The 23,310-nt window shown below is 42.1% G+C and overlaps 1 protein-coding gene across 2 annotated transcripts in view; it reads right to left on the bottom strand.

Annotated features, from left to right (window-relative positions):
- The window catches only part of PRKAR1B (protein kinase cAMP-dependent type I regulatory subunit beta), a 91,703-nt gene that overhangs the window by 27,720 nt on the left and 40,673 nt on the right, over positions 1-23,310 (bottom strand). For both annotated transcript variants that reach the window (XM_084216256.1, XM_084216255.1), the window contains exons 5-7: positions 12,413-12,474; positions 11,621-11,667; positions 3,881-4,039 (exon numbers count right to left, since the gene is read on the bottom strand). In XM_084216256.1, coding sequence (XP_084072382.1) covers positions 3,881-4,039; positions 11,621-11,667; positions 12,413-12,474 — 268 coding nt within the window. The remainder of the gene's footprint in view (positions 1-3,880; positions 4,040-11,620; positions 11,668-12,412; positions 12,475-23,310) is intronic.

The raw sequence follows: 23,310 nt of genomic DNA, 5'->3' as shown, positions 1-23,310 counted from the left end.
AAGGGACTGACTATCCTTGATTTGTCACAACTTCCAAACCAATGTTATAACTCACTCTCTGGGAGCAGTTTGCCAAATAGGCCAAATGTATTGAATCCCACACAGCTCCACTCTCAGAGCCAGGTATCTTGGACCATGGAAACTAGAGGGTAGTTAAATTAGCCTGGATCAAATCCTCCTGAAGAAGAAATTGCAAGAAATTAATACTTCAAATTTTCTCAGTCTGGGAACTGAATTGTCTAGGGGATCAATCTGATGTTGGGATAGAGACATTTGCTTCTCTGGTATTTGTGGTATTTGCTATATTTAGAATACAAATATTGTACTACCCTGGGATGTTCCCCATTCCGTGATGCTCTCGAATCCAAATTGCAAAGAGGGCAGCAACTGAATTCCACGAGAAGCCTGTGGCAGAAAAGAAATCCTTTGCTCTCTCCCAGAAGAATGTAAGTAAATAAATGTTGAATATATACACAAGTGTGTGTGTCTGTGCCCGTGTGCACACACACAGAGAACATATACATAAAAGAATTTGCAAGAGAGTGAAAAGTATGTAACCCAGCAGAGATGATTCTCTGAAATAAATGAAACACACAGAGGGACAGATAATTTGTGAGTGCACCACAGAGGGAACATGTTGAAGTGGTTTTTTTGTACCCCACCTAATACAATGAATTTCGTGGTGTAATACTTTGTCAAGGACTGCAGTTTCACTGCACATTCTGACAAAAAGACCCATCCCAACATTTACAATCATCACAGCTGCTAAAACAAACTTGAATGTGACCTTCAAGCCATCAGGGTACCTAAGCTGAGACAATGAAATATAAAGAAATATATATCTGTTTCAACAAACTTCCTTTGGGACAGGCTAAATAATAAATGGATGACAAGTGTAACAAAAAAACCAGCAGGAACTTTCTGCATCAGGCTTTGTCCATCCATAAAAAGGAAACCCCAAACTGCAAACCTCCTGAGATACATTTTATTCATATCATAAACCAGTCAGGATCAATGCGACACGTCAGTGGGGAAAATGGCACTAAGCAAAAATAAAACCAAGAAATTATTAAATGCAAAGTAAAGGACCAAAATAGAGCCTGCAAGGAGAAATGAGGTGGAGAGTCAAGTGTCTCATGACAGGATAAAATCTTTTTGGCAAGTGTGGATCTGAAGGCATGATTTGCAAATAAATATTTACAACTTGAACAAAATTTCAACACTTGACTGAGAAAACACGGGGCTGGTCGTGGCAGGGAAGGAATGCAGACAAGAGAAACAACCATCTGGGGTTATGGAGGGGCTTTATCTGACTATAGCAAAAATCTTTAGCAGGAAAAGGTCATTTATTCCTTGGACAAAAGGATTTGCAACCAGAAAATAAGAAAAGGGAAACCCACTTGCTCCCAAGTTTTGAAACCATCTTAAATGATACACTTCAAAAGGTACCCTAAGCATCACTACTCCTTATTTAAAGGCAGAGGTATTTATACATTCAAAATACCCAGTTAGAGGCTAAATGGCAGAAACCATGTTCCTGGGAGTTGAGAGGCAGCCACTACTACACTTGAACTGAGCACAGCCAAAGCAGCCCCACAATGGTGGAGTCAGCTCCAAATATGAAATGCAGCCACTGAAACATGATGTAATTAATTCTTAGGCTTGAGGAAAGGTGCAGAGAGCCACTGTAACCTGCCCTCACACGACTGCACAAAGACAGGTGTCTCATTTCACCTGCAGCAACAAAGTTATCCACCCTGCACCTACAAATAAATGGGAAGGTGACAGGATTCATTCAGTGTGGATGGATAAATTGCATTCACCATGGACTGCATTTAAAATTGGACATTTTCTACACATGCAGCAAATAATTTACCAAGAAATATTTCCTATCTCTGTACTAATAATGGTGTCTGAGTATCTAACACAGCGCAACAGACCAATTTTTAGTGGCCTCAACTGTGAAAAAAAAAAACACAAGAAGAGAGAGGGAGAGAAATATATCCATTATATCCATGTAAATCAAAAGGTCTCATTGACTGCAGAAACTGAGCTTCTAGGTAAGGTACATGTAAATTAATTGGAAAAGCACTTAGCACTACTAGAATCAAACAGAAGTACAACCATAATATTCAGCTTGTATGTATGACCCAAACTAGCATTAAAAACACAGTCTCTCCCACTTGGGACTTTAAATCCTTTTAGCAAAGTCCCGTCTCTTCATCAAATATTCATCTTCTGAAGTGTGCTATCAGGTGATAATGGACACATGACCAAACCTGACAGCTCACAGGGCTGGCTGATTTTAGGTACCTCTAGTTCCATCAACACCAACACTGAAATCACCTCCAGGCTGCAAAGCCTGTGAACCTGACCCTTCAATTCCTCACCACAAGCTCACAGGCAGCTGCTGAAAGGTCTGCTTAAAGAGCCAAGGAATATGTGCCTTGTCCTGACATTTATTTCTCTCCTACATTCTTTCACTTTAGAGTTTTGGATTCTTCCTTGTAACTTGCAGGTTCATCACACCAGTTACCCCAGACACCCCTCCACTGCACCCTTGTAGGACAGGGGACAAATAAGCTGGGTGTGCCTCTTACATCTCTTTAGAAATTCTCCTGCTCTGAGTTTTAGAGGTACCTCTGCCTTCTTGCCTGCACTTGGAACCTTTCAAAGCTATTCATCCTGCTTAACCACAAGAGAGAAGACTTTTAATAATTATTCCTTTTTCATAACTTTTCATAATTATTCCTCAATTTGTCTTGGGGCCATCAGGCTGAATATTTTGGGGTAGAATAAATTTCCATCAGCTGTACTTTCCTAAATGCCAGTGTGATGTTTGTTTATGTGACACTGAACTCAGCCCATGAAATAGGGAGTGAAAACCAGGAGTGCTCATGCAGACACCCAACAGCCATCACACAGGGTATAAACAAAGATCACTTTTACCCTGCTGCTTAAGAATTAATCATTTAAGGGTAAAATCTACTCAGTTCCTTTGCTGGCTTTTCTGTTTTCTGTAACACCCACTGGAAATACAGATGATCTCAAAATTGTTAGTCTGAGAGCACAGTGTCATTTCCTTCAGATCAGAATGGAACAATGCAGCTTTGAGAGACAAGTCCTATTGAGAAATAAGCTTTACACAGGGTAATGTCTGTTAATTATCAAAAAGAAAGGAATATTTTACGGAGAAGGAAGATATGCGCATGGACATTGGAAACAAACTCATAAAAAAGTTATGACTTTGCTGAAGTTAATTATCTGTCAGAGTTTCCATTATAAACTCACCACTGAAGAACCAACAGCAAATCCATAAGCTAGCACACGCCCCAGGTGCCACAAAGGTCTGCAGAGCTTTGCTGCAGGGATGAGGGGCTTTGAAAGGAGCAGAGCAATGAATCATTAGCAGCTACAACCCCACGGTATGTATGGCTGGGTGCTGCCTAACAAAGATGGAGGGCACAGTCCAAGCAAGGCTTTTTATTATTTTAGTGGAGCTGGGTTTACTTTCTATCACCTGCCTTGAGGAATGTAATACAAGATCAGACAAAGACTTCACAGGCAAGGGGTGCTGCTGAGAGATATTTCCAGGCTCACGATAAGGAGAGGATTTGCATAGCTTTGGTGGGTAACAGAGGCCTCCTGAGGTTTTCATTCACAGAACAGTTATGCATAATGTTTCTCAATTGCATTTCTGACTCAGCTCCTTTCTAGTGAATCCTGTCCCCTTTTCTTTCAGCTCGCTCCATTCAGCTACTCGGCGATTTTGCCCTGTCCGCTCTCTTTCACGAGGAAGCGCCAGAGCGCTCTGAACACAGAGCTGCAAAAGAAAGTACAGAATACCCACTCCACAAGGAAGCCCTTCCCACGAGCTCACCATCAAGATGCGTCTGTAGCTGTCTCTGTCGATGCCCCAGAGCTTCAGGTCTGTCTTGGCCTTGACGGTGGCAGCCCGGGGCGTTCCGTAGATCAGCGCCAGCTCCCCGAAGCTGCCTCCTTCCCCAATGCTGGTCACCCACTCCCCGTTGACATAAACCTACCACAGCACAAGACAAAAGAATCAAAAGCAGCTTGGGCACTTAGTTGGAGTTCTCCTCCTAACTGCTAAAAGGCTGTTAGCAATTTCCTTTCTAATTGTCAATGTCGGGGACACAGAAGGGAAACAAGAGCGTGACGCTTCCGACAGTTGGTCCCCAAAGAGGGGAACAACCTGCTCTGTGGACAGAATTTCAAGTTGTCTTGCTTCAGTACAATGACTTTATTTACTCTCTGGGTTTCCAGCTCCCATGGTTAGCTGGCATCATGTTTTCCCCCTTGTGTTCAAGGCTCAGGCAGTCAGCAAGCAGAACTGTCACAACTCTGGCTTTTTATTAACACTGTCAGACGTGAAAGGAAGGAGGTTTGTTGATATGTGTAATGAGGATTACTGAAATGTGCCATGGCCATGAAATGAAAAACAGTCAAAACAAGGAAATTTCTTTTGAAAAGGAACTTTTTTTTTCTTTTCTTCCCTAAGCCTAGTGCCTCCAAAACCCATTTAAATGTAACTATACAGATCTCTCTTAGTGAAGATGACTAAGGGCTTTGGACTTGAGAAGCTCTAAGCAGAATGACCCTTTAACATCAGCTCTAGAGAACTCAGGAAGCAGAATTTGGCCCACATCCTATTTAGGTACTATATCCTCTTGGAACATGCTATGAATTGGCACCACTATTGCCATACTTTTCCTGGATGATGTTTAATTTGAGAAGAACTCCTGCACTTGAGTGCTATGTGACATCTTCCCTGGAGGAAGGGGACTCATGCAGGTGTTTTCTGCTGGGCAGCTTTTTCCTCACTATTTATTCACTAACAATGCTGCTCATGAGCCAAAAGAGTGCATGCAAAGGCTGCTGTGGACTGTGCATTCTGCAGCTTGCTATAAACTACACAATAAACTTTCAATTCTGTCACTGTGAGTTTGGAGGGGACAGCAGGAAAGACTGGGTGCAGAATATACCCCAACATGTTACAGGCCAGTAACAGCAGAAATCAACCAGTATTAATTTCATTTGCTTGGAAATTCTGTGAAGAAAAATAATGTGGAAAAAAAAAGGCCAGTATTCTGATCTTAAGCAGAAAAGTTTTGCAGAGGCAAAGACCATAACCTGACACCAATTAGTGAGTAATAAACTAGCAGTTTTTAAAAAATGCATGAATTAGAGCTGTGCTCAAGCTGGGCATGAGAAAAGATGGTGACCAAAATAAATGAACCGGGGTCAAAACTCAACAACCTGTCGGTATTAATTTTAATTCCATCTTCATTTCACGATGAAAAGGCAGAATACAAAATACAGCTGGAATCAATCCCAATTTATCTTCACAATACTCAATTAAGATTTGCTCCAGCTCCTACTGAGGCCAGTGAAATGCTGGTTCAGTGGGAGATGGATGAGGCCACGAAGCAGTTCAGCTGATCAAGAGACCTCTTGGGTATCAGCTGAAAAGGAGCAGCTGAACTCCAGGAAATGTGGTGGCTCCTGGTGCTCCTGGAACATCTGAGGATCAAGGGGCTTAAAAATAAAGGGTAAAAATAATCCCAAACAGGCAGGTGGTTGCAGACTGCCAAGAAAAAGCTGAAGCCACAAAAGCTGAAGCTTCATTTCATCACCATGACAGGATGAATGTCACCCAGGAGAATATCACACAAGAGAACAGCAACAGCCTTCCCTTTCAAACTTTCACACTCACCGCAGAAAGAAAATCTCACAGAACATTGAATCTACTTTTGATTCTCCTCATGATGAAAAAATGAAAGCAAAAAAAAAGAAGTTTTAAAAAAGCCAGGCAAACCCAAGCAGTTTCCTCGTGAAATGAGCGGGTAATTCTGTGGTTTTTTGGGATTTTTTTGTGAGACAAGCGGGAGAAATGGATGAATAAAATGAGGATTCTGAAAGGCTTGTAACATGGTGAGACTGTATGAACATTTCTAAACTCTACTGGTTCGTTGCAACATTGCCCAGATGCATATTTGACTGCAGGGACACCCTCCTTCTGTGGGAATTTCACTGGATGGGGTCACTGGGTTTGCTACACTACAGCAATCCACGTCTTCTCAGGAAAAAGTCTCAGGGATGGTGGGAAAAATCTAAATTCCAATGGGTTTTGGATCACATCCTGAGTGTCAACTGACATGGTACCCTTGACTCTTTTTCAGCACACCAAAAATACATGTGTATGTGTAGAGAACATGCTCTTCTGTTGAACAACACAGATTTTGTTACTGCAGAAGGGTCTGAATTATAAGCAGGAATATAAACTTATTCCAACACATATTTTTTAAGCAGCATGGTGACATTTCTTGTTAAAGCAGTGTGCAGGATGTGACTGCAGCCCAGAGAGGGGAGTTGTGCTGGTAGAACTCAAGACTGAGCCGGTGAAGAATGGACATTAAATGTTGCATTAAATGTTGTTTTTATTGAGAGAGGCTGCTACTGAACTGCTCTAAGACTCCTTTAATTTTGCTGTCCTGCTTGACAAGGCTGTACAAAACATGTTTGACATCTCGCCTTAAACAGTTTATGCAAATGGTCACTCCTCCACCCTAAGGGTGTCAGGGTTAAAGGGCTCTGAGGTGAAACCACATCACTGATCCGACAGCCACTGGGCCCAGCACTCACCCCCAATAAAATGTCATTTCAAATATCAGTCTCTGAGAAAGAAAACAGTTTGAGAATAAGTTGTTTTCTAGAAGAAAAACCATTGGACTTCATTCTCTGCAAAGGCCTAAGTCAACACTCAACTTCTGTGTTTGAGATGAAGTTGAAGTGCACTGATGGCACACTACAAAGCCATCCTGCCCTTTAACAGAGTTCAGCTGCACTATAAATCCCTTTAAAATAGATTTTTTAAAAAGGAGTGGAAAGGAAAGAAGTTCTGTTTGTAAGGTGTGGGAAGCAAAGCTATTTTAGGCTCAGAACAGCTTATGAAAGTCGATTTTATATGGCAGCAGCTCAGATGATCTCCCTATTTATCCTAAAAAATGCTGGGCTGAGGTTTTGGCTGAGCCAGTTTTAGGCATTTTTGAACTCTCACCAAAGTGGTGAGTGCATAAATGAATTATTCCTAATTGTCACTTGACCTGCCAGTCACAGATCCATAACAGCTGGAACCTTCTTTCATGCAGCTGAAAAGTGGAAGTGCAGATGCCCAAATATGACCAAGCCATCAGGGACCATCTACTTTTCACAGAGCAAAAGTACTTTATTTCTATAATATATTTCTACTTTGTTTCTATTGGTTTCCATCATCTAATATGAACACCACAGTTTCTGGGGGCTTGAGACTCACACAGTTTGGTTCATTTAATTTTATTTTTAGGAGGCAAATGGGCTGTGATACCCATGGGCACTAACTGTGGGAGAAGTTGCAGAATCATCCAACATTCAGTGACACAGGAATGAACCTGGGCCTCCCTCACCTTCGTCTCTGGAGATGCAAAAAAAAACCTTGCCATGAGCATTCTGAGCTTCACTGGAGTGAATTTATTTCTCCTTTAATTTTGTATTGCTGATTTCAAGTTAATTTCTAGCATTTTAAATTTTTTTTTTTTTGTGCTGCCACTTTGTGATCTGGTGGACAACCTAATTTGTTCCAGGCATGGTAATTCTTGTCTTAAATCCTCTCCCTTGTATCTGTTTGTAATAATTTGTGCTTTGTGTCTTGTCAAGCCTTAATATTTGTCCTCTGAAAATGAAGATGGGTTTTATTTATTCTTGGAAAAATGAACAAGGCTTAGACATGAGGGGTATTTTCATGTGGGTAGTTTTCTCAAAGACAGTGTTTTACTTCTAAGTTTGAATTTGAACATATGAACTTGGAGACTGCCTTAAGAATCCTTAAAAGTTCAAGTTGAAAAACTCCAAACATTAAAATATTCTGCTTCAAATTTCAAAAGGCAACCTTCCAATATTAGAAAAATCATTGATGATGAAATAATTTAAACTAGAGGCAATCTATGGAATCTGACCATTAAATATAACTCATTTTAAAATCCAACAGTATTCTCACATAAAACACTGTGCAATTTTCATCTTTGTATACTCAAATTAGACAGTTTGTATATACAAATAAGGGCTCCAGGAAGATTTGACCTACAATCAAGAAATAATTTAATCTATTGTCCACAGTATTCATGTATAGCTTCAAATAGAGATTTATACAGTAAATACAGAAATAAAGAACAAAACCCTGGAAAGTTTTTTCATTTTGATTTTCACTGTACCACAGCTTGGCTGCTGTTGTCTTACAAGAAGAAAACCTGAGAATGCCTGTAGAGAAAGTTGCTGTGACATTAAATAGAATAGGAAGTTGCTGGGTCTAAAAAAAAATACATCTGTTCAAAAAGGGCACTTTTTAAAGTAAAAAAATGTGAGGTTGTGAGACTAAAATAACAAACAGGAAGTCACTTTATACTTAGAAATATGGATTAGAGATTTTTGCAAGTCATATTTTAGCAGGTACTTTCAACATCTTTACTGGAAACTATAATTTAAGTTCTGCCAGCTCCTTTTTGGCACATGTTCCCACTTGTCTGAGCAGGAAAGCTTCCAGTAGACAAGTGACCTCTAAGACTTCAAAGTTTGTGCCTCCATCTACCTCGTGTGCCCTGTACCCATCTGCAGGGACAGTCAGGAGATAAAATTCTCCTTAATCCTGATGTGCTAAAGAGGAAAACTGTGAAAATACAATAATGCCAGCTTTGGTGAAAGTGTACCTGATTTGTAGGATACAGCAGAAGAAAGGAAAACCCCATGTTTTCCATGTCTTCCTCATTCTAAAATCCTTCTTTTACCTGTGAAAATTTGTGCCCATCCCTTGGCCCGCAGAAGAAAATGTACAGATATTTTGTTCTGTGCCAACAGGGCTTGTTTATACTCTCAGAAAATGAAAGAGTTGAGAATGAAGTGCTATTCTATTAAAAAAATATTTTATGGTCCTTCTAATTTGACTCAGATTATTCTGTAAGGGAAAATTTTAGAAAGTTCTTACTTAGCCTGTGGGGTGCCTGTGCCAAAACTCGAACAAAAATTACTTTTACATGCTGCAGCTTTTTTAACTCAAAACGCCACACATTGATTTTGTTATTCTCACTTTGTTGGTGGTTTCTGTTTGGTTTTGGTTGCTTGGTTGGTAGATTTTATTGGAGTTTTGTTTTTTTTTTTTCCATTTTGTCATGACTTTCTTCCACGGGTAGGGATTTCATGATGACATTTGCCACCTCCCTTATGTCTGTGTATGGAAAACCAGGGTGCCTATCAGTCACAATGACTCCAGGGCAAACTGCTCCTTGAATCCACCACTCCTGGCACTCCTGCCTCTCCCAAGCAGATCAGGGAATGGCAGCAGAGACCCTGGCCAGGGGTTCCAGCCTCTGTGCACGTGCCAGCACCGGCTGAACCAGGCAGAAAATGGCTCGAGGCTCTAAGTCTCAGGGTCAATTGTCTCCACTCCAAGTCACTTTTCTTTCTTGGAGAAGCATGGAAGCACGCCAAAAAAGTATCTGGCAAGGCTTAAATGAACAGCAGCTCCCTTACTAGTGGCCTGGGGTTTCCTCAGACAGCGGGGATTTCAGCAGTTCTGCCCAAAAAGCGGCAGAACTCTTTGGGGAGCGCCGTGCCCAGGGTGGTGGTGCCTGCCCAGGGGCTCTGGGAGCTGCTGCCGCACACGGGAGCAGCTCACCCTGCCCTGGTGCCCTGGAACAGGCTTTGCTCTCAGGGGGAAGCTGGGATCACCTCCCTGCAGCTTCCCACTTAATGCAGGGAACTTCCAGCCTGTGGCTCCTGTGTGAGCAAAGCCTCCTGCCTTGCACAGCACCTTGCACTGGAATTCAGGGGGTGTTTTGGCTGAAGGTTTAGGAAAATCTTAGGAAGGAGGAAGAAGCAAGCTGAGCAGATGGGGAGCAGTGGGAAGGTGCATCAGGAGCACCTTGGGCAGGGCTGAGGTGGGGCAGTGCCAGAGCTGGTCACAGAAGAGTTTGGGCAGACACTGAAGCTAAGCTGGTCTCTGGACGAGCACAGTCCAAATTACATTTTTAAGTCTTGTTAGGAAGCATTTGCCCCACAGGTGATGTCTGTGCCTGTCTCTGGTAAGTGTCAGGGTGACATTGTGGTGGATATGGCCACCTTAATCTGTCCTAGCAGCTACAGGCTGATTTCAGGGGAGTAGGGAATGACAATGCTCATGAAATCCAAGTCACAATCTACTCAGTGAAACCCGACCTTGTCCCTGTTCTTTAAGAGCAGCATGTGCATATAGAATATTAACTCTTTTGCAATTAATTACAAGGGTTTCGCAAACTGTTGTCTGATGCCATTCAGTCCCTCGCTGTCCCAGAGCTGAACACTGAAGAAAGCTTTCCTAAAGGTGTTGAGGGAGGACAAATGATTTTTAAAGAGGATTAATCTGTAACTTCAACATGTGCATTTGCGTGTTTGCGGGTCTGGTTCAAAGCCAGTGGACTCATTTAGCTCCCTATCGGTCCCAAGCCAATTATTTTAAAACTAAATTTTAACACTGTTCTATAAATATTGCCCTTTTATTTTCTGGCCCTGTGGATGTGGCAGTGTTTGCTGTTGAGAGGGCTGTCTGATAGGAACAGTGAGTCAGACAGATTTCCTGAGGAGCAACTTCCAGAGGCAGAGGCAGCATGTGAGGTTTCTCAATTCCCAACAATACCAATTAGATGGTCTCCTGACACAAACAGAGTGCTAAAAGAAAATAACTTTCACTAAAATAACTCTGTGCCTCCCGCCTGGATTTAAAATAAATCACCTTCTTCTTTAAATATGCCAAACCAAACTCATGTGGGCATCTGAAGAGTAAAGCTGCTAATGAGAAAGTCTGTCCTACCCAGCTACTGTGGATATGGGCTTGCAGCAAAACTGCAAAAGGGAGAGTTTCATACAGGAGAGAAAAGATAGGAGGTGAATAATTTATGATTTGGAAGGCAGGTTCAGAAAGAAGCTTCTTTTCAAAGACTTGCTGATTAAACCACTGCATACCCCTGTAAACATTTTGTGGTCTAACAGATCACTTTACGCTTATAATAATCCTTGCTTTATTAATATGCTGCATTGTTCTTATATTTGGACCTAATTTTAAAAGCAAATTAAGGTTTCTAAGATGAAACTCACTGCCTGAGGCTGTATCTCAATTTCTGGAAAACAAAACAAAACAAAACAAAACAAAAACAAGCAACACATGAGCTAAGCTAACTGATTAAAGAAAATATTTTCATTATGAACCCTCGGGTGCATTCCAGCATGGTGGCCTGCTCTGCCAAACACTGCACACCTCCAGGTGTGGTTAGGGCTCTGAAGATAATGTCATTTGCTTGGTTTTGATTTCCTGCTTGGAATGGACAAATAAGGTAGGATGTAACACATGCCAAATTTAAAACTATGAACAAATAACTTAACACAACAAAAGCAAAGTAATGAAACCAGTCCTGTGAAATCTAGTTCAAGAAGAAAGGAGACAGACCCACAGCACGTGGCTGGCTGGAGCTCTCTGCCAAAGCACACAGTTTTATTCTGCAGCTTCAAAATAAATATTATACTGCAAGAGCATACTTACATCCACCTCGCCTTGGTCAATCACATAGAAGTTGTCTCCCTCATCACCTGGAAGCAAAATACAAAAGGTGATTGTTTCCTGAAGGACTGCCAAGCTATTCAATAACTTCCTGTCCTGTATTTAATCCTGTACATATTTGCACAGGTTTGTACACCAGATTACTTACAGAGAGATTAATTTTCTGAAACATTCTTGCTTATTTGCCTTCATAAATCAAAGTATCGCTATGATTTCTTGCTATTAATACCTTTCAATTGCATTAATTTATCTCTTTTGATTGATTCAATGCTTCATTCAGGGTAAACACTCAGGAGGTTTTAATATAGCCTGAGGGTAATGAAGTCCTCCCTGATGTGCTGCAGGCATGCAGGTAAATTGCCAAGTGTGATAGCTCTGATACAGCACAATGAGGTGTTGAATATTCCCAACAACCATAAAAATATTTTCCATCTCTAATTACTCTCAGCTTGCCTGTGCCACCCTTACTCATCCTGAGCTGGGGTTTACTTCCTGACTGATTTTCAGTTAAGGAATGAACATTTTAATTTGAAGTGCTGTTTATCTCCATTTAACTGTAGCACTTTGAAACCCTGAAGATCCACCAGAGTGGGGTTCTCTGCATGTGTATCAAGAGTCTTGCATCCATCAGTTTATCATATAGCTGCACACTTGGAGGCCTTTGGAATATGGTTAATCTTCCCATTGAGCAAAGAGGGTGGAACCTCAAATGGAGAGATGTGAATTAAAGCATCCTAGCAAACACACAGAAGGAAAAATGACAGGAAGAATTACCCTGTTGTATGACTGTTTCTCCTGCGATGTGTGTGACAGGGAACATGGCGTCAAATATGTCACTGGAAAAAAAAAAAAGAAACATTTATTAACAAATCAGACCTATTTCTTATCTTGCCAGTAGACCTACCTTCATTGTTTATTTAGCCTTTGTTAACAGATTTTGCAGAAAAAGGAAAGGAAAACATTAGCTATAACTGGAAAGTGAACCCCTGCTCGGCAAGAAATCAAAATAACTTGTTAGGCACAAGCTGTGGTTTAAAACTGAGACTGCAACTTGGTGTGTGCTGTTTTGAAAGAGCTCCTGAACTAAATGGAGAAAGGCACCTCTTAGAGCAGTGCACAAACTGGCCAGCCTGAGTCCTGTGTTGCCTAAGCAGAGAGATTTCAGATTTTCAGCTGTGATGGGTTTGTGGCCCAGCAGCGACTGCCAGATGCCCAAACGGGAGCTCTCCTCTTCTGAACATCTGGCCTTGCATTTACAAGCAAAACCTGTTCCACAGTAGAGAGCACATTTGGAAAGGTAGTTGGCTCTAAATTAATGTAGCATAAGAGCTGGCAGGAGATTGCACTCGCAGCGCAGAAGGGGCCAAACTCTGAAAATCTCAGCGAGTTACTGGTGAGAAGGAATCCGAGCGATGCTGCAGAAAGAGGGAAGCTGCAGAAGAGCCTCGTGCTCATTAATCACAGCTGAATTACACACCTTGCCGTGGCTCCAGCTCGCTGTCACATCGCCTTAAAAGGCCAGGCAGAGCAGTGGGGATGGGAACACACCCTGCACCAACACTTCGGGCAACGTGCCCAAAGCCAGTCCTTTGTTTATTGAGGGAGACAGCAGGCTCTGTGGAGCCAGGGCTTCCTTTCCCCACATCAGATTTTGGGGAACTTATTTTCAGAAGCATGAACCACACCGAGACGGGCGCTCCCCACCTCTCTTCCCCTTCCTATGCATCAGCCTCAAGGGCTAAAGGAAATGGCTCCCCAACAAAAACAAAGGGCAGCAAGAGGGGATTGTTGGCTGCTCTCTTCCCTGGTCTGGCCTAGAATGGCCCATCCAGGGACCACTGACGACAGTGGTGAGATGAAACACTTCAGTCTGGAGTGGAGAAAGGACCTCACACACACAACTACACAAACAGGGAAGGAACCGAAGTTCTTCACCAAAACAGGCAGAAGATCAGCCACCAAATCCATAAACCTATGCTACATTTCAATGCCTTATATGGGAAATGCATATTGTAAAATCCCATTATTAGCTTATTTCCTGTTCAGCTGTTCCAGACTTTATTCAGGCTCAGTTCTAGGAAATGTTTCACTCCTAAGTTCAAATTGCTCATGTCTTTCCTCTTCATCAGTCTGAATGTTTTTGCTCAGGATCACAGCTCTGCGTCAGCACCACTCCCAGCAGGAGAACTGGGAGATTTCAAACCAGGCACCTCCTGCAGCACCTGCAAGGGATGCTCAGCCCATGGCCTACATATAACAAAATGATATATCTTACTCCTGTTGTTTTCATCAAGTCCAAGCACAAGAGACTTGAATCCATGAACTTAACAGACAGCTGCACACTTGGAGGCCTTTGGAATATGGTTAATCTTCCCATTAAGCAAAGAGGGTGAAATCTCAAATGAAGAGAGGTGAATTAAAGGGCCCTAGCAAACACACAGGAGGAGGTGTTCTCTGCTGCTCACAGTCACCCAGAGCCCGTGGATTCAAGTCTCTGTGCTATTCCTGTTCACACTCAGGAAACAACTCCACCATGGACACAGAGCCTGCTCTGAGGCATCCAGGAGAAACTTCTTCCTCACTTCATTCTGAGCACCAATGCAAAGACCTACAGCAAATTATTCTGAAAAGTCCGTGGATCTTATTCTTAAACCCACTAAGCTCATTTTTGTGATCTTACTTAGGTTCAGCATTTCTCCACTTCCAGGGATTTCTCTGCTGGCAGAAACCATCTGCCTGGTACAGACAGATCTCTGGAGCTGGTCCCTGTGCCAATGCTCCAGCTGGAACCGGGAGCTGAGGTTCCAGGGATGGAGAAACAGCCACACAGGTGGGTGCCAAACTGGAACAGCCCCAAGGGACTTTGTGTCCATGAGGGAAGTCCAGCTGTTCCTCAGCAGCTCTGGGACTGGGAATTCAGTGTGGCAGAGGCTGGTTTGCCTGCCTCTGGTTTCACCTTGGCTGTGCTGGGGCTCCTCACGGAGCTCTGAGAAAAGCTCTGCAGCCTGCAGAAGATTTACTGAGGAAAAGGCACTCTGTGAGACAGAAAGTCTCCAATGTGATACAGCCAAAAATAGGTACAACACGGTGAATATCAATAACCAAACCAAAATGTACTGTTGGAGCAAACTTGGAAACTTTTCCCTTTTTTTTAATAGAAATACAGAGGAAATAACTACCCGCAGTTTCACCCTTTCATCCTTGTGTTAATCCTCTATTTTATTTATAACTCAACAATTGACTGTACAAACAGTGCCCAATAAATTATGTATAGCACTGCACCCTTCTCCAAAATGTTCCACACTTTATTTCTACATCACCTTTTAATTTTATCAGAAAAAAAAACTCTTTAAAACTCACAAACTAAAACTTTCAGCTGCCAGTGTAATGAACCCAAAGTCTATTAACAGCAACAGCAAATTTACCCCAATACTCTTTACTCCCAAAAATATGATGGGGTGAAATTTTAATCTTAATTCAGTGAAGTCTTAATCTTATTTGGCCAAGACTTGGATTTTTGAAGAGACCTTTGAAGGACATGTCATCAAAAATTATTCTGAAGTGCAATGAACACAGAGACATGCAAAGCACCCAAAGTTATGGTGATGTTGATTTACAACTCCAAAGTGAATCCAGGGCATGTCTTTGATATAAATGTAAGCAATCAGTAATATCACAACTGTCACTGAAAACTCACCACCATGTTCCTTTTCTTCTGGAGAATTACTGCTCTTAATTGATATGGTTTGGCCAAGATCTCTCACAGTGATTAATGAGTTGAAGTGTTTCTGCTTTTGGATGCTCAATTTGAGATTCATTAAACACCCTCAGATCTCCAATGATATGGATCAGCAGGCAGCCCCAAAGTTTCTCAGCCAAGAACTGGGCCTTTCAGAAAGGCACCAAAGAAAACCACCCTTCTGGAAATTATCACCTCCTAAAGTACCAAATGCTTAAGATCCCTGTAGGAAATCTGGCTTTTGAATCAGTTGAGACTAAGTGTAGAATGGGTTTAGAAATTTTTATTCCCTCTATCTTCAGTGTCTGAAATAAACACAAAAATGTCACAAGCATCAATATACCAAAATACTTCAACAATATGAAGTATTTGTTCCTGAACCAAGCCAAAATCTAAAACTGAAAAAACCAGACCTATTTTCCATCCCCCCAATAAAGGTCTGATGCTGGCATATTTAGTTCAAGCCATGTGTTCCTAGGCCTGTACTATGTAGAGAAAACAAGCTTTAAATACTGAATAAGTTGGGTAAGTGGTGCTTGCTAAAGGCATAAACAATGCAGCCAAGGCCAAAAATATGGTCTGTTGTTTTTCCCTGTACCACGCACTTGTTTATAAGACACCCAAAATCATTCTCTGGCCAATACAGCAAAAAACAGCCCTTACAAACACAGTGCTGCAACCATCCCACCACCAAGCAGAGACTGTAGCTACAGCCCTGCAAAACTAGCTGTATTTCTGGTGTTTGAAGGTTTTTAAAAATAATTATGGCCAAACACATGCATACACATTCCTAAAAACCAATTTATTTTTTTTTTCAAGCACAAGCAGGTTTTATTCCAGCACAAACAGAAAGCCAGAAAATCAGTAGTTAAGTCTCCAAACGTTGAACTGCCATGATTTCATCTTCTGTCTGAGCTGCAGCACCAAGAACACAGCAGCCTCTGTCTCCTGCCCCTGCCCTGTTGACACCGACCATGCTGGCAATGCTGTGCGCTCAACTGATATGGAAATGGTTTGATTTTCTGCCAGGATTTTTATGATTGTGCTGCAAATGAGAGCTGCCCAGAGGGATTTCTTTATTTTGTTGACCACGTATCACTTGCCCTCTTTCCAGATGACTTACTCAGGTGGCAGATGAAGAAAATAGGGCACCAGCTCTGGTATTTGAGCTGTTGTTTCATGAGGCTGCAACCAAGAGAGCTGCGCTGCACCCTGGGCTCAGCATCAGCACTTGGAGGGCCCTTTTTCACCCTCTCCAAAGCCAAAGAATTTGACAGGCTTTGCAATTTTTTTAAGCCTTCCCCACCTCCTCCCAGAGGATCTATGTCTGGTTGCTTGTGGCTCTTGGGAGCCAAGCATTTGTTCCAATCAGAAGGTACCAGGGCAATTTTTTGCATAGCTGCAGGTGGGACTGTATGTACCCAAATATCCATGTTTAGATCCAAAGGGAGACACTAGCAGGAGGTTTTCCAGGGACATTTCTGCCCCTTTAATTCTTTGCAACATTTTTGATAGTATCACTCAAAAACAAATCGCAGGAAAAGATTGTGAGCAGCAGAGAACATACAGGGAGCAGTGAACTAATCCAGCAAAGTGAAACCAAGAAATGCGTTTAGACATGAAATCTCTATCTATTCAATCAAAAAATACCAGCTGTCTGCTTAGGGAATATCAAAATTTAGAAGACTTTTTTTTTAAAAGGTCAAAGATATCAAAGGCTCGCAGCAAGTTTTAACACATAAAGTGTCTTCCATGAGTGTGCATGGAATTGCAAACAACTGCAATCAGATCTGGAATCACAGGGGCTGATCCTCTGCTCTCTGGCTTCTCTGATGACTCCTGGCCACCTGGCCAGGTTGAGCCAATTCCCTCCTGATGCCAAGAAGGCAAACTGCCCTCAAACCAGTGAGCCTGCACCTATTTAGACCAGAAAAGGATCTATCACAGTGATTGCAGAGTAAATATAATGAAACACTTTGCTGGTTTAACTCAGTAGCATTTTATGGTCCCCATTTGCCAAGAAGCAAATGCCTGTGCTAAGAGGAAGCCAGTGGAGAAGGCAGGGCCAAGGGGTTCTCTTTCTCACGAGAAAAAGTGAGTGATAAAAATAAATCATCTCATCTGCTTTTACACCGAGGCCTCTTGGAGTTGATGTAGAATAGGAGATAGAAAAAAAAAATGATGTGCACTGTGGGTAATATAGCACTGGCAATAGGCAACTGAGAAGAAGCTTGTTAAAACAAAACGAGAGAAAGAGAATTCCAAGCACTTTCAGAACCAGACCATGGCAATGGCCAAAATAGGGAAACTATGTAAGACAATTTATCAGTTTCACAATCAGATTTCTTTCCAGCCCTTGCTGTGCCGAATGCATTGCAGGGAAGGAAAAATGGAAGAGACAAAATGTATACGTGTTAGGCAAAAATGGAAAATCCTCACTGTACCTGCAGGTTATAATTTGTCAAGAGTTCAATCAGAACAATTTCATTGTGCAGGCAGCTTCAGAAAGCCTTCAATGTTTGTGCTGTGCAGTTTTTCCTTCTTTTTCTACGTCTCTAGCAAAACAAAGCCAGCCCTGTGTTGTTGAGGACAGCTTTAAAAGATATGGAGCAGTTCTGGCATAATTCAACAAAAGCCATGCAACATTTTCTCAGAATGAGGCTGCCCTAGCAGCACGATTCAAGTATTTTAAACCTTTCCTACTTACATACCTTTAAAGTTTAGTAAACAGAGTTGATAGTAACTCCACCTCCCTTTGGCTGTAGCTTTGGGTACTATCAGGGTACTATTTTAAGATTTCTAAACTGGGGGGGAGGATAGGAGGTGGGGCTCTATGGGGTCTTCTTATGTACCTCTGAGATTTTCTTATTATTCATTTCCTGAAAAGACAACATCTTTCTAGCAATTGTTCTAACAACAGCTCCTCCTACTCTGTAAGGATGAAGAGCACAAAATTCAAACCAGACTGGCTTCAATAAACATCTGTACAGTGAGGGAGTAAACACAGTACTTTACCACTGAATTAATTGCAAGGGTCTCTGCTGTGTGTAAGTACAAGGCTCCAATCCATGCTCCTTCTTCCTAGGAACGCTGCAAGTCCTTGCTAATGTACAATACTGGAACCACCAGGAGTCATTACTGTGATTTACTGACTACTGAGAATAAAAGCATTGCAACCAGGTAAAAGAAAAGAATTCCTTTTTAGAGGTATTTAAAATTAACAGCCCCGAGGTTACAGTTGCTATAATCAAATATGTGGCGTGGCAGGCATGTACCTAAGAAAGAGTCAGTGCTGAAGCCTTAACAAAAGCATTACCCATCTGCTTCTGTTAATTTCTTTTCCTGTTAGGGCAGCAACAAATTAATTATAGCAGCATCCAAAGTTATTAACAATTTAGAGTATTTAATTACTTCATTATAATGGCTGATGATTAGCTATTATTACAATTGAGACATGCATTGATTTTACCATAATGATCATAAAAATTGGACATGAGAGGACATTGTGAATGGCAGGTTAACACTGAAGTCCATGTCTAATTCCATAACATGTATTGAGTCACGGGTCCACATAACTCACAGACACATGAAACAGAAAGAAATAAAAATTTATCATCTTCTATTTCTGCGAAGTATTTCCATTTTTACTGTTTTATGAAGTCCCTTTATAGGCTCATTAATTATGACACCCAATGAACAGAGTACAGCTTTATGGGCAGAGCATCAATTCACTTTACAGGCCCTGTACATCTACGTGCACATCATCTTCCACAAGTTAACAGCAGCTTCCAGAGAGAGCCTCTGCAGGGATCTTCATCTGGAGAGCTGTCTGCCACGGACTACTGCAAAAAGAGGTTAAAAAGGGGACAAACAATGTGGCTCAAGGACGGGGCCCAGTCCCACACCCTGCTTTGGCCTCTTTTCCTCTCACCCACCCCTAGAATCATCACCTCACTGAAGTCTCACTGCCAAGCCTTGCTTGTCCCACCCTTGTCCCAGGGGCAGGGCTTGGTGGAAATATAACTCAGGTCCCCTTCTTGCCATCAGCTCCCCCTAACCTTTCCCAAAGCTGAGGGAAGAGCCATGGCTCCTCCAGCATCCCCAGTTCCAGACCCATCCCCACCTGCCCAAGGAGCCCTGTGGCAGAGCAGGCACTGGGGGCTGGGGGCAGAGGAGGAACCTTGCCCAGTGTGGATGTTCAGCCCCATCCCACCTGTGCCCAAAGCCAGGCTCAGGCACAGGACAGCCCTTTGAGCAGCCCCAGCTCCCCAGAGTAGACCAGATCCACAAGTTTCAATAATCTGCAGCTCAAGAACAAGTGCAGGCTGGGCTGTATCTGCAGGACTGTAGCCAGCAGATGAAGGAATTGATTTCCTCCCTCTTGGACAGCCTGGAGCACCATGGCCAGGTTTGGGCTCCCCCATACCAGAAAGACCCTGACAAACTGGAGCAAGTCCACAGGGGCCATCACAATGGTCAGGGCATGGAGGATGGAGCAGAAGAGAAGGGGAGAACTGTGTTTGGATTCTTCTGACAACAGGATCAGGGAGATCTCGTTGCTCTTAAGACAACAGGCACAAATGGGAGCAGAGGAAATCACCACCTGATCAAGAGGGGGAAAAGAATTCCCGATGAGGGTGGTCAGACCCTGAAGAGGGGCCCAGGGAAGGGGATTGTTTCCAAGCTGGGCAAGGCTCTGGGTGAGAGCAGCCAGCTCTGAGCAGCCTGGCTGTGAGCAGGAGCTGGGAGCAGGGATGTCTGCCTGTCTGTCTGTCTGTCCACCTGCCGGCAGCCAGGGCTTGGCGCGGAGCTGCTCCCAGCGGGAGGGATGAGGTGGTCCCAGCCCGGCCGCAGACACGGGGGAGGCAGGGCAGTGTGAGTCAGGGGCCAGCTGGAGCAAATCCCATGCATAATGCACGGAAAATATGCTCTCTGTGCACTGGGGGAGGAATATCTGCCCTTCTGCGTGAATAATTGCAGAGAGGCTGGGTCCCAGCTTCCCATCACCAGCAGCGCTGCTCACCAAAAAAGCCTCTGCATACCAGGAGGCCTTCAGGAGGAATTGGGCAACAAGGATTTTTCTTCAGCTTGGTGAAACTGAATATTCCTGTCGAAAATGGCTGATGTCATTTCCCCATTTAAAATGCTTCAAAAGTTTTGAAACTGTCTAATTGTCCTACAGTGATAAGTCCAGAGGATCCACTTCTCGCAATGAAATTACTTCGAAATAGCATTTCTTAGTGAAAAGCTAAAATCAAAAGGAGGCATTGTTGATTTCAGTTGAATATAAGCACGTTTGTTCTCTTATTTTCTGTGTGTGAGCATTCTCAAGATTTTCATCTTGGAACTAAGGTTCAAGATGAAGGATGAATTTAAACGCCAAAAGGAAAACAAAAAAAGCAAAAACAAAATTCTAGAGGAGCTTGGGTCAATAAAATACACTTCCTAGTTGATAAAATGTACAAATATATTTATATATATGCAGGTATAGAGAAACACAAATGCCAAACTGCACAGGCTTCTTTCTGGTTTAGTAGGTTCAGTACAGTGCTTAGAAACCCTTTCCTTAGCCTGCAGGTACTGGGTCTGATGCAAAGACAGAGACATTTATGGAGATTATACACTGTAAAAGCACAGCACTGCAGCAAGCACAATCTGCTGAAACTTGCATCTTGAAAAGTCCCCAAATGCATCATTATTTGAAGCACAAAAGGGTGCTGTAACAAAATCAAAAAGGTGTTTTTTGTATGCATGGGCATCACAGAAGTGACCCAGGGAAAGGCTCAGCACAACAAACCATGAACTTCAGACCATGCGGGACAAATTCATGCCTGGTGTCACTGAAATGAGATTGGAGTATTTGAGCTGACTAAACACAAGAATGGACATTTAAGTCCCCCACAGGTTTATGGGTTTTAATTCTCCCCACAATTAATTGCTTTCTCAAAATTCTGGAAAAGCAACGGATGATACCATGCTGAAAAAATAAGTATTCTAAGTGTTTTAACTTAGTAACTGAAAAAAAAATTGCTGCTGGTTGGACTGAAACACACCACCACACGAGTAACCATCACCCCCAAAACAAGGCCCTGTTGTTGTTAATGTGAAGCAAATTCCACCAGGGATAAAGGGCAACCACAACAAAGTCCCCATATTTGAACAATTTACTTCCTTCTGGTGCTTTTAAATCCCTTCACTCTTTAATTTCAAGCTCCCTCTTCTGGACTATCCCAACGAAGCTGGAGAGCTGAGTCCACTCTAATCCTGACTCCAGAGCCAGGTGACACAGCTGAGGACAAGTGGCACTGGCAGAGGGGATCACTGTGCCCCAGCTCGTGCCTACTGCAGCTGCAGTGAGCTGAAAATATAAAAGTGTGCTGAGATTTCAAGGGCTGCCCTAGGGCACTATTATGTGACCTGGAGCAGATGATGGAGATGTCCCTCAACACAGGTACATGGAGCATATATCCCTGAGGATATCCCTGCACAGGGATATAGGACATTATTTTCAGTAAGAAACTATAACAAAAACTATTTCCCACATACATAATTAAATATGAACAAAACCATGCTATGCACATTACCTTACAGTTCACGTTTTGCAGTGAAGAGGAACATCTTCCCACCCAATAGTAATAGCTTTTTTTTGTTTTGCCTTTAATACTGAGGACATTCTTTCATGAAAATGAAGTTATATATATGTATATGTATGTATGTATGTGTGTATATTTTTTTTCTTACATTTTCTTGCATCCCTATGATTAGAAAATTGTTGACAAAGAAATTTTTGTTCTAATAATTCACCAAATTTCTCTATTCAGAACATGAGAACATGGTTACACACAAACTGTCGTGGTTGTGGAACTTGGACATGAACATGATATTAATCTACTTACTTTTACCCCCCCCCCAATTTTCTGAAGGAATCACTTTTTAACAGCTTTCTATAAATACAGGAAAATTAAATTGTATTTGATAATTACAATTGTTCCTTCAAATTATATACTTACTGCTCCTACACACTATTTTTATGACTATAGCTTGTGAGCCTTGAGTGCCACAAGACAGCACCTCTGCCTGGCAACTGCACCAGCACAAAAATAGATAAGAACTATCAGGTATGAGGCTAAAATCTTTATGCTTCCACACCTGGTGGTCCTTGTCATTAACACAAAAATCAGAATACTGCAAGGATGCCAAAGATGTTAAAGAAGAACACAATGCTAAAGAAGGACAAGATGCTCAGTATAAGTGCGGTGAGAGGGGGTTTGCTCATGTGGAATAATTTAGTAGGAATTAATCAGGAAATATAATAATAATAATAATAATAATAATAATAATAATAATAATAATAATAATAATAATAATAATTATAATAATAATAATAATAATAATAATAAATAGTAGTAGTTCAGGAAATTCCTTGGGTAATTCTGATAATATCAATATATGGGGCCACTGGAATAGCTCAGGAGCAGAGAGCAAAGCCAAGCTCTGCAGAGCTGTAGCTCTGAGTCCCTGAGTGGTGCCTGCTGCGAGTCAGGAACGTGTCCTGCAACTAATCACAGAGTGTTTGACACGTGTCTGCCCTGGCTGACAAGCTCAGAGCACTGGGCTGGGCTGCAGCCATCTCCCACATCTTGCTTAATGAATTTCCATGCCTGTTGTGTGCTCCCACACCTGCAGATATCAAACAGCTGCCTAGAATGAAAACATTCTAACCTGTGTTAGCGGATAGGGTTCAATTTAGTTTATAATTGGATTGGTAAATGAAATCATTATAAAATAGCTGATAAAGGTTCTCTGGAATGAGTCAGAATGGTTTTTTAAAAGTGTGTAAATCTAGTGTTAAAAGAGCCGATGAATAAAATTCACATCTAACGCAAAACCACATGTCCACAAGCACTTGCTTTTCTATTTGCATATCTATTAT

Source organism: Fringilla coelebs (assembly GCF_963513975.1).
Source record: "Fringilla coelebs genome assembly, chromosome: 16".
In the NCBI taxonomy this organism is placed as follows: Eukaryota; Metazoa; Chordata; class Aves; order Passeriformes; family Fringillidae; genus Fringilla; species Fringilla coelebs.
This window is presented reverse-complemented; position numbering and strand designations above follow the sequence as displayed.